The 12,378-nt window shown below is 32.1% G+C and overlaps 3 protein-coding genes across 3 annotated transcripts; 2 read left to right on the top strand and 1 right to left on the bottom strand.

The window, feature by feature from the left end:
• LOC135949942 (uncharacterized) lies at positions 1-7,878 on the top strand. The gene is made up of 8 exons (XM_065499403.1): positions 1-760; positions 831-1,040; positions 5,785-5,954; positions 6,015-6,158; positions 6,217-6,625; positions 6,684-7,222; positions 7,286-7,364; positions 7,427-7,878. The coding sequence occupies exons 1-8, from the start codon at positions 293-295 to the stop codon at positions 7,646-7,648; spliced, it is 2,241 nt and encodes a 746-aa protein (XP_065355475.1). The 5' UTR covers positions 1-292; the 3' UTR covers positions 7,649-7,878.
• LOC135949944 (large ribosomal subunit protein mL62) lies at positions 7,879-9,976 on the bottom strand. The gene is made up of 4 exons (XM_065499406.1): positions 9,712-9,976; positions 9,471-9,656; positions 9,239-9,408; positions 7,879-8,100 (listed from the first exon to the last, which is right to left on the bottom strand). Exons 1-4 carry the CDS (start codon positions 9,874-9,876, stop codon positions 8,007-8,009), a joined length of 615 nt encoding a protein of 204 aa, XP_065355478.1. The 5' UTR covers positions 9,877-9,976; the 3' UTR covers positions 7,879-8,006.
• Positions 9,977-10,174: 198 nt separating this feature from the next.
• Trm1 (tRNA methyltransferase 1) lies at positions 10,175-12,370 on the top strand. The gene is made up of 5 exons (XM_065499405.1): positions 10,175-10,323; positions 10,377-10,834; positions 10,895-11,441; positions 11,562-12,094; positions 12,161-12,370. The coding sequence occupies exons 1-5, from the start codon at positions 10,297-10,299 to the stop codon at positions 12,312-12,314; spliced, it is 1,719 nt and encodes a 572-aa protein (XP_065355477.1). The 5' UTR covers positions 10,175-10,296; the 3' UTR covers positions 12,315-12,370.
• Positions 12,371-12,378: the final 8 nt, after the last annotated feature.

The following is a 12,378-nucleotide window of genomic DNA, read 5'->3' as shown; positions in this document are numbered from 1 at the left end:
TAGCAGCTAAATATTAATGCAATAAACAACAACTAAATAATAAAAAAATAATACAAAATAAATAAAAGAGGAAAATTACTAACCTATCTGCAATCTATACATTAATCAGTGTGTTGTGCTAACGTTGGCATTTAATTGAAAAATGCTGGTGCATTTGTTTATTGTTGAAATTTGAAAAAAAAAATAATTAAAATTTAATTTTTAATTCCGTTAAGTTTTCAATACCTTATTTGTTTATTTGTTTTGATTTTGTGTTCTTATAATTGTTTATATACATATTTACAAACCAATTATGGATGGCATGGCATCAGTATTATTTGTCGTCACAATACCCACAGCCATCGAAGAAGAACGTCTTAAGCGTGAATTTCTAGCAAAAAAGTATGATTTATTAAAAGCGGAACAAACTGATACTACGCCAACCACGGCCGGTACGTTCCCGCTAAAAATCGACAGTAGTAAAACAACAACGACAAATACTACACCAACAACAACAGGACTATTTAATAATAAAAATGAAGGTCAAGTTATCAATGACAATGCAGATACCATTAGCGCAACCACTATTGATGTACCCTCGATCTCAGCCAGTACCGATGGTGAAATGGCCGGTGTATTAGGCTCTATACAATACGGCACTTTTCCCAAGCGTAGAAAATCTAGTCAGAAAACCAATATTTTGGAGGAACTTTCAGATGCTATAAAATCACATGATTTGGGTGCCACCAGCAGTCTGAAGGATGTGGATGCAAATTTAACCGTAAGTTGGTTTTGTTAATATTTATCTTGTAAACAACTAAAATTCTTTGGTATTTCTTCATTTTATTTAGGATGGCCTGCCGGCCATGCGTAAATCTTGGGAAGGTATAAGAGATATATTATCTTCGACTAAGCGAAAACATCTAAAAAAGAAAGACCAATATATTGATTTGGAACTATCGCAAGATATTTGTATGGAAACAGTACTTAAAGAAATTTTAAAAAAATTTCATATACAAAGCGCCACATGGGCGAAAGATGCTGAGGGTCGTATGTATCAGGTAAATTATTGAAATGTTGTACTTTTATAGATATACAGAGAGCCTGAAAAGTGAGTAAACACCAGTGAATTTTTTGATTTTTTTTAAAGTTCATGAAAATCATTATCACGTACATATTTATACGGGAATACAAAATTAATATTATAGTAAGAATTGTGCTAAATTTCCCAATTATTGATAAATTCACTGACATTTATTACCCAGCAAAAAAAGTGAGGAAGAAGATGCAGAATTTTCACAACAAATAGCATGCTTGATGTACTTCCAATTTTGGTGAAAAAGCTATGAATTTTACATTAGCTTGTCATTGGAGGGATGTTGTTCATTTTTGACAACTTTTTACTTAATAAATTCGATGCTTTCGATGCGATTAAATTTCGATTTTAAGGTGTTATTTTAATGTAGGTAGTGGATACCTATATTTTTTTGGCATCTTGGATGGAAATATAAATAATAGAAAAAAAGTGATGTAATTGAGCATTTATGAATTGATTTTAATGTAGTTATAAAATTTATGAAACAATGGTTGATTAATTTTAATGATTAAAAAATGTAAAAATTGTTTGTATACCAATTTTTACAGGTTTTAATAAATTTTATAAAATTCAAAAAATGTAGGAAACAATTACATCAACGAAATATTTATAATTCAGTGTCAAATACCCATATTTAAAATCACATCTTCAGAGGTAGAAAAGATTCATTTGCAACTTTAGATGTGATTAAAATGTCATATGTAAAGATGCACTTCCATTATTTTTTGCTGGGTATTGTCCGACATAAATCTTTCTTTTTCAGAACCGAATCTATTAATCAGCCCAATCTCTAACAAACCCAAACTTTTACATTTTAATCGATGGATCGATTTTAGGATTTTCATTATCTTAAAAAAATCAAATAACTTGTGGCGTTTACTCACTTTTGATGCTCTCTGGTTAGTCCCGGTCCACACTGTGAAACATTTGAGTTTGTTGATGAAAGGGGAAAGAGGAATGAAAAAGGGAACTTTGTTTCATGTACATGAAGTTTTAGTTGAGTATGTCATCCACATTTATTCGTTCGTATTCGTACTGTACAGAAATGTCAAAAACTGAAAAGCAAAAACTTTACTGTGTGGACACGAATGCAGTTTCAAAAGAGAATTTAAAAATGTTTTGCAGCAAATGTTTCAGTGTGGACCGGGACTTACTGCGTAACTCAATCCAAAAACGTAAATGTTCGAATTTTGTGTGCTAAATACATTGTAATTCAAAAAGATTTCATTTCGAATCGAATTAGGGAATAACCCCCCTAAATAAAAAAAATTTCTTTCTAAATATGCTCTAAATTATCGCTAACTACCCTTCAGTTTTCATAATGCAATGTCTCCCTTAAAGAGCTAGTTTTTTACTTGTTATTTAAAGCTTAACAAGATGTTAAGTTAAACCTGAAACAAATTTAAGCAGGATTTACGGATTTAAACAGAGAACATGATTATCTTTATCCCAAAAAATAATTCTAAAGGCGAGTTTTTGATTTGAAGATTGGAGATTAAATTAAGTTTAATCTACGAATAATGTTATTTTATGGTAGTCGATTATTTTGTATTATTTGTTAGTTTAAATGGATCGAGAATAAAAATATGACATAATTTTCAATTTTTCATACTCCACTTTATGGCCTTAAGACTTTGCACTTCCCCTCCTAGTCTTTAAAGTCGAAATTCACAACTTAAACTGAATAAAACCCCTTTTATAGTCATGGGAAATTTTATTAAAATCGGATTATCCGCCGTACATGGTAAAACAAGTAAGAGCTGTGCCGAATCTTATATACCCTTCACCAAATTATACTTTAAAATAATTTTTTTTAAAAACCTCTTTTTTAATTTTTTTCAAAACTTTTTTTTTAAATTTTTTTTTTAATTTTTTAAAAAAAATTTTTGGAAAAAGAATTTATAACAAAAAATTTTTTTGATTGAAAAAAAATTCGGCTTATAAAATATTTTTCCCGATTTTTACCCATTGTAGGTCCAACTTACTATAGCCTTATATACATCGTTGCAATGGACTTTGAAATATCTATCATTAGATATCCATATTGTCTATATTATTGACTTAGTAATCCAGATATAGATCCAAAATAGGTAAAAAAATCGAGGTTATTCCGGTTTTTTCCTTATATCTCAGCCATTTGTGGGCCGATTTAGGTGATTTTAAATAACAACCGAGTCGGAAGAATTCCCGATTTTGATGTGTGAATCATGTATGTAAGTTATTTGGGGGCTACGGAAAGTTGATTTCAACATACAGATGGACATGGCTATATCGACTTCGGTATCTATAACGATTCAGAAATAGATCCAAATGTAGAAATAACAAACGGAATGACAAACTTATATACAGGGTTTACAATTGCTACTATATTAACCGTCAATTGCAGTAAATATACATTTTTATCAATCTGCATACTAAAAATATAGTTACTATTATAATTTTGTATAACTCTGCTAATATAAATTGCTGTTACTATTCATATATTACTATACAAATTGCAAAGTTAGTTTGCAATTTCTAGTAGCAGATACAACCAGTTGTCAACTCGTTATTGTAGCACAACAACCAAAATATATGTTCGTGCTATAGCAGCATACACACTTTTTTGCCGAACTAATATTGCGCGTCAGCATTCGTTTTTGTTTTGTTGTGCTATCAATTTTCTCTGGCAGCAATTTACATTTCTTTGGTTGCTTTGCTATGGTTGCATTGATATTTCTTGTTTTTTGGCTATTTGGATGCTGCTAGTTATTTTATTGTCAAGTATGTAATACGAAATAACGATTATTCATTAGTGTAAATATTTTTGAATCTAACTGAGATATTGACTTGCATTTTTTTTGTAAGACCAAAAATTAAAATATCTAAACAAGAAAAAAAAATGTTCGGAATAAATGTGGATCAAATTGTTCCTAATATGTATTTGCAATCCTATTAAAATTTTGATAAAAATTTTAGTTTTAGAAACTCAATAAATATGTAATCTGTAATAAAATCTTTATTTATTAGCAAAACTCAATGAAATTTTCAACGTTTTTTAAATTTGTCATTCCAAATTACAAAGTTTAAAAAAACTTTTCAAAAGGTTAAAAGGAATCCCACAATTCCTAAAAATTTAAGCGAAAATCCCGAAAATGGTATTTTTTACAATTTTAACCATATGGTCTACATTTCCTTCGGGGCTGGGAAAATACTTTGGGGATAAATAGGGAACAAATCAAGGTTTCTAAAGCTGCTTTCCGTTTTTTGATCCCAACTTTGGGATTTTAGAACATGTGGCCCAAAGTTGAAATTTTTATCAAAAAATAGGTCAAATTCCGAAGGACGAAAGGGCAACATGTTCAAAAAATAGGACATGTTTTTTATATCAAAATGTTCTCTGTAAAGCTACCTTACAGAAAAACATAAAATTGTTATATGTTCTTAAAGAAAGTTTTTTTTTAATAAAAAAGATTTAAGTCACCTTTTCATCCAAAAAACAGCAAAAATCTACTATTTTTTGAATTCTTAAATTGAAAATCGTTTATTTTTGGATCTATAATCGATATTACTCTGAAATATTTTGTATATTACTGATAATTTAGTTGTCTAACTAACAAAAAAAAATCGAGCCCGTTCGGTACAAAAGTACGACCTATATTTTTAAAAAAGCGGACCAAGGTATGGCAAAATTTTAAAATTTCAATTTTGAAATGCCTATAACTCGAAAAGTATAAGAGATAAATAGCACACACAAGCATATTTTTTCAAGACATAGGCGAGCGCTTTCTAAACATATAAAACTCTTTGAAATCGAATGGGAAACAAAAAAATGGCACGTGTTTAAAAATTTTGCATGACGAAGGTACCCTATTCTGAGCCCCCATAGCGCCGCCCCTGAGGCATTTGTAGGTCCCATTTCAATAATTTAAACTCGAATACTCCTTGGCTATGCCCGCGTCAAATTTTATCCTGATCAGATCAGCCGTTTAGAAATGCCAGATATATTTCAAAAAAATTTTGATTCTGCCCAACTGTACATTGGGTGTGTTTACTGATATGTTGTTATGCAACTTATCAAGAACAGCAACTGATAGCATCAATTGCAGAAATGTCAATTGTGCTATAGCACAACTACAGAAGTGTGTATTTTTGCTAGAAAAGTTTGCCAGCACAACAAAATAAAACGAATGGAGTGCAATATTAGCACGACAGAAAAACTGTGTGTGGTACTAAAGCACGAACATATATTTTGGTGGATATGCAATGGATTGTGTTTGCTACTAAAAATTGCAGACTAGCATTGCAATTTTAATAGTAATACGAACGAACAGTATGAATATTTATATTAGCTGATTGTGATGAAATGAGATAATTTCATATTTATTGCATAGTCAAATGTAAGAAATATGTTGCTAGAGCTGAATATCGAAACCCTGCTTATATATACCCTTGCATGGCTATATCGACTTCGATAGAAATTACAAACTCATGGTGAAGGGTATAAAAAACCTAGTTAAATAGTAATGTAACCAATTAGGGAGTTTGCAAAATCCTACATATATTGCAAACTCCCTAAGTAAGGTTCTCGTACATGTTAGAATAATTAATTAAATAGATAATTCGGTAGCCATTGATGACCGTAAATGGTACGGAAAATCTCTAGTTCGTCGACAGTTACCCGAATGTGTTACAGAAATCTACACAAATTTTAATATTTTTCATTCTAGATTTTCTTCACCGTTGAATTCAATGAAACCTATGAGAAAATATTGGATAATTTAAACGAATGGGGTATAGGAGATCGGGAAGGATCCACCGTGTCGGTGATGAATTGTTTAACCTCAAAAACCTATGCACAAAAACTTGATAACGATATGGAAAATGACTTTAGCACAGAGTAAGTTTGAAATCCCAAAAAAAATCGTAACATTTTTGAAAATGTTGGGCCACTTTATAGAAATAACTTGGCTCAGAAACAAAGCGCCTGGGAGCGTTTTATGAATACGGTGCGCAGTCGTTTAAATGTGGCAAATATAATACGTAATGTAAGGCAAGATGCGGCCATAACTTTTGATTTTGTAGTGTTGGTGGTATCGGCAGCGTAAGTTTATTTTTAAACTTACCTTAATTTGTAAGGTATATTTTATTTGTTTTTTTAGAATTTTAGCTTCTTTTGGTTTGGTGGAGGATAGCACCATCTTTTTGGCCTCTAGCATGTTAATTTCGCCTTTAATGGGTCCCATTATAGCGGCCATTTTTGGCACAGTCATCAAGGATCATTCTTTGCGCAGTTTGGGCTTAAAGAATGAGCTAATAGGCATATTAATGGCGGTATTGGTGGGTTTTCTGTTTGGCATGGTGGTTTGTACCACCGATGATCGCTATAGCATTGGAGAGGGCCTTACCGATGAAATGATTGCACGCTGTGAACTGCATTCTCTTATAGTGGGTGTATTTACAGCTATACCTTCGGGTGCAGCTGCTGCAATTGGTATATTGGGTGGTAATATTGGCTCATTGGTGGGTGTGGCCATATCCGCTTCACTACTGCCGCCCGCTGTTAATTCGGTTAGTGTTATATGTTGTATTCAGTTATACTTTGATTTTATGTGATTTTTTATTACAGGGCCTTCTCTGGGCTTTAGCTTTGATTTATAAATTTTTCGAAAATGATGAGTCCCGCTATAGTAATGTGGTGAAAAATACCATGTATTCAAATAATCAAGCTACTGAATTGGCTATTTTGGGTACTATAAGCATGTGTTTAACCATATCTAATATTATATGCATTTATATTATGGGCATATTGGTGTTAAAGGTTAAAGAAATAGCTCCCGCAATATCGGGTAATAATCGAGAATTTTGGAAACATGATATCAAAATTGCCCGTGATCTTAATCGTAATGGTTTTGATACAGACACGGCCATTATTGATGAGTTTGCTAATTTACCCAAAGAGGATCAAAAGGCCTTGGGTATTAGTTGTGATTTTCTGCGCAACATACACATGGATGAGGCAGTGTATCAGAATACTTGGTCACCGGTGGGTGGCAGACATCCCTTTGAACTTACCTACGAGCCCATAAGAGAGAATTATTCCACGGTACATCGTATAGAGAGATTATATTCAACCATTACACAACAGCATTCTATGAAGGAGAAAAGGTTTGGCTTAAAGAAAGAAATTTTAAACGTTATTTTTTTTATATTTCTTAACTTTTTATTAAGGCATAGATTTAGTTTGGCTCGCCGTCCCACTGGACGTTTGGCGGACTTTGGCACTAGCTACAAACTTTTAAGTGAAAATGTAAATAACTAATTTATATCACTCATACAATTGAAATATACATATCTATTTATCTTTATTAGCTGCCACGTTGTTCCACCATGCCCACCAAGGTAGCTTGTCCCACTATAAATATCATTAATGCAGATGCCAGTTCCCTGGCTAGTGATTCGAAAGGCACTTCCGCCACAACTACACCCACCGGCATGGTCGATGAACGTAAACGCCGGAAATTTATTGTTACACCAGCGGAAGAGGATCCTTTACATTTAACGTATACCCCCTCTGAAGATGCTGATGCTTAAGGTTTATTATCTTTCTCTACTTTTTTTCTTCTTTTTTTTTGTATTGTATAATTTTTATTGTTATACTTTGTCAGGTTTAGTTCTTTGTCATTCTTCTATGGCTGTTTAGTTTTATATACAGTCTTCCAATTATATATTGTTCACTTTATTTTTGTCTTTTTGTAAATGTTTAATAAATAATAAGGATTTGTAGGCCTTTAATTCAATAAACAATTGAAGTTTTCGTAAAATTGTGTTTGTGTTTTTAAATAGATTTATTTAACAGATAAAATTTGAACAAAAATTTTGTAAAATTAAAGAATTTATTGTTGTTTTAATTATACTTTGTATTTTACATGACTATAATATGCAGTTGGTTTTAAAAATCAACTCCTGAGGGTCCTTGACGATCAGCTTTGACTTGTGAACGTTGACGTTTAACAAATAGACGTTCACGGGCAGCTTTTTCTTGCCTAGAAATATAAAAGAAAGTTATAAAAATTAAAAAGATTTTTTTCGGAATAAAGACCGGATTTTCAACAAAAAAAAATGGATTTTTTAACAAAATGACAGTTAGCCACAAAAAAAAACTATTTTTACAAGCTTTTATTTGTTATGTTTTTTTTAAATAAAAGTTTGGAATTGAATTTGGAATTCAAACATAAAACTAATGAGAATTGTGTTCGAAAATTCGAGATTAAATTTGAAAATTCGATCTTATGTTCGAAAAATATTGAAGCTGTTAAAATAATCCATAGATCATGAATAAACCAAATGACAATGTAATTCGAAATTACATAATTTCGAAAATTCGATCTTATGTTCGAAAATTTTTGAAAGCTGTTAAAATAATCTCTAACTCATGAGGATTCTTGAAAAAATTATTTTAGTACAATTTGATACCAATTTCTAAATTTTTACAATTTCGAACTTAAAAATTTTGAAAAAAAAATAAAAAAGTTCATGAATTTTAAAGTATTTTCAGAATATAAGCTTTCTATGATATGAATGAAAATTCGAATTTTACTTCGAAATAAATTACAAACAGAATTACAAAATTACAAACAGAATTACCACTGGTGAAGGATATGAACAATTATTTTTAATTTTTTCATTTATTTCTGTAATATTAAGCATAAATGGCCAAAAACCAATTTTTGACCACAAAACAAATTTAAGTTTAAAAGCCAATTTTTTACCAAAATAACTCCGTAATTCGATTTTGAAGAAATCACATTCAAATTACAATGAATTTAGCCACAAATTATACAGATATGAATCAGCTGGTTTCAATAATATGGCAATAGAAAGCACAAAAGAATATGTCAAAATGGTTGTGGTTTGAAAGGAGGCAAAATTAAATTTTTTCCCTCGCTCTATATAAATCACAACCAGAGTCAAAATATACATACGGTTCGATATTACTTTTTTGACGACTGACGTTTGTTGCATATCTTTAATAATCTCTGAATTTAGCTTTAAATTTTTAACATTTTTCTTTTTGATTTTCAAATGAAACAAGTTTGTTTTCAAATTTTCAAAATATTCCCGATAGTCAAGTCAAAATTTTATAAACATCAGCAAATTTGCAACATTTCTTCAAAAAATTACCTTTTCCTAATTTTTTCCAATGTTTCTTCTGATGTAGGAGCAGCCTCATATTCGAAGTCTCTTATGACAGTTCTCAATTTTTCTAAAGCATCAGCTAAATTCATTTGCTGGGAACGAGTTAAATCACTTTTGATTACATAGTAACCCTCTTTGGTGATCTTATTTTCTAACTAAAAATAAAAAGAATTTAAAAAAAAAACTTGCAAAACTTCCACAAAAACACTAAACTTACACCATTTAATAATTTTGTTCTAGTTTTCTCTGGTATCCAATCCGCCTCAGTTAATTTAAAGCGTACATCTACTTTGGTGTTCACAGTATTCACATGTTGACCACCGGGTCCCGAACTGCGGCTGTAGGTGATTTGCAATTTGTTTATGGGTATAAAGCCGGAAAATTTGTCATCCTTGCTGGCAGGCTGTAAGTATAACAAGTATGAATAACATTTCCTTTTTGTTAATTTCAAACCTTACCGGTGGTGGTGTGTAAAGTTGCAAGCGACTCTTGGGGTATATCTTGTCCAGAGATAAATCACTTTTAAAAGACAAATTTCGTCCCAGTACGGCAGCTGATGTATAGGTTTTTTCCAAGTTGGAGTGACTTAGCACCGAAATAAAACTCCTACAGATCTTGTTCATTTCAGAAATTACTCAAATTTTCAAGAAAATTAAATAATAAAAGCGAAAAACGTTCTACGTTTTCGTAACACTAGTCAAAACGAACAGCTGTAAGATTTATACAAAGTTACCACACTTTTTTTGAAATGAGTTGCCAACCAAATATGCTAGACCAATAGTTTGGGAGTTCTTGTAAAATATCTTTTTCTATCTTTTAAGTTTGAGGAGTCCTGCTTTAAATATCAACAATTCTTTAAAAAGTGTTGCTAACTATTTTCCCACAAAAGCTGCTAAATGGTTACAAAATCCTTATACTTAACTGAAAAATCGCTAAATTACCATTACTTTTCAACAGCTGTGGCAAAAAACGTGGAACTCGATTTGTTTTGAGTTTTCATTATTTATATTTTCTGTAAATTTATTTGTTTGTTTGGAAAAAAAATGGAAGTTGACCATGAGGAATCTAAGGTAAACAAATTGTATATAGTTTTATACCTTTGCTGACATATTTCTATCTACAGATCACCATCACTAACCCCATAAACAAAATAATACGTGAACGTTCAGCTGAAATTGTTTCCGGAGGCAATGTTTTCTATAACCCGGTACAAGAATTTAATCGTGATTTAAGCATTTCAGTGCTAAATGTTTTCTCCAAACGTTTACAAAAAGAACGTCAAGAGAAACTTTTAAAGAAAAGCAAAAAAGATGCAAATGGTAATGCCTCAAATGTGGAAAATGGTGAAACCCCAAATAACGACATGGTATATAAAGCTGGTACAAAATATGAAGATGGTTTAAGGATATTGGAAGCTCTCTCGGCTACAGGTTTGCGTAGTATACGTTATGCCAAAGAAATTGCTGGTATTAAAGAAATTGTAGCCAATGATTTGTCCAGACAGGCAGTGGAGGCCATCAAAGAGAATATAAAACATAATCAGGTGGAACATTTAATAGAACCCAGTCATGCGGATGCTATGTAAGTGATAATTATTTTAAATTTAACCTCTACAGTTTAATAATCTTATAAATTCTCTAGGACGCTTATGTATTTGTCGACATCGAATGGCAAACAGTTCGATTGTATCGATTTGGATCCCTATGGTTGCCCCAATCGTTTTCTGGACGGTGCCATACAGTCCTTGGTCGATGGTGGTCTGCTGCTGGTCACAGCTACTGATATGGCCGTTTTGGCGGGAAATGCCCCTGAAGCCTGTTATGTCAAATACGGCTCGGTGCCATTGCGCATGAAGTCTTGCCATGAAATGGCTCTGCGTATTTTACTGCATTGTATTGAAACTCATGCTAATCGTTATGGCAAATATATCATACCTTTGCTAAGCATTTCCGCCGATTTTTATGTTCGTATTTTTGTGCGTGTATTTAGTAGTCAAGCCATGTGTAAATTTAGCATGAGTAAGCAATCCATGATTTATCAATGTTGTGGCTGTGACACATATACTCTTAATCCTTTGGGCACAATCAAACCCAATCCTACGCCTTCAAATCCAAATCAGGTTAAATTTGGCATACCCACCGGGCCGCCAGTGGGCTTGAGCTGTGAACATTGTGGTCATAAACATCATGTAAGTATTAAAACATCCTTCATCCTAACATCCTTCATCCTAACTGTTTATACCCTTCACCAAGAGTGGTATATTAACTTTGTCATTCCGTTTGTAATTTCTGTTTTTTTTTACTTTCAGTTAGGTGGTCCCATTTGGTCGCATCCCATACACGACAAGACCTTCGTACAAGAATTGCTAGAGGCAATAGACGAGCAGCCCTTAAGTGAACTGGGTACACAAAGACGTCTGATTGGTGTATTGACGGTGGTACAGGAAGAATTGGATGAAGTACCACTCTACTATACATTAGACAAGCTTTGTTGTGTCTTAAAATTGGAAATCGTTCCTATATTGAAATTCCGTTCGGCTTTGCTAAATGCCGGCTATAAGGTGTCTTTCTCACATGCCTACAAGAATTCCATTAAAACAAATGCTCCCGCCTCTGTGTTATGGGACATTTTAAGAAGTTGGAATAAACGTCATCCCGTTAAGGAAGAGCGCATGATTGAGGGTACACCCATAAAAGCAATTTTAAGCAAAGAATGTTCACAAGAATACGATTTCGATAGTATACATCCCGAGGCAAATCCTAAAAGTAGAAAGCAGGCTTTAACCAGATTTCAAGAAAATCCTACTGCACATTGGGGTCCAGGAACCAGAGCAACTATAATGTTAGATTTTATTTTACAAATATTTCTGTCTTTCGATCTTAACTTTTATTTATTTTTTTATTACAGGGTGGGAGAAGATAAAGTTGCCAAAAGTTTTCGCAACCAAAATAAAAAACAAAAGCATAAAGCTACAGAATCGGAAGATTTGAATGAAAATGGCGAGGACAAGGATGCGCAGAAAACTAAACAAGCTAAAATAGAGCAGATAAACGAAAGTTGATTTTTTTAACATAAGAAAAATGATTTATTTTATTAAACAATTTACAAAGATTTTTATTTTGTAA

Source organism: Calliphora vicina, chromosome 2, assembly GCF_958450345.1.
Source record: "Calliphora vicina chromosome 2, idCalVici1.1, whole genome shotgun sequence".
NCBI classification, from domain to species: domain Eukaryota; kingdom Metazoa; phylum Arthropoda; class Insecta; order Diptera; family Calliphoridae; genus Calliphora; species Calliphora vicina.
Note: the sequence above shows the minus strand (reverse complement) of the source record. Positions and strands in the feature narration are given on the sequence as shown.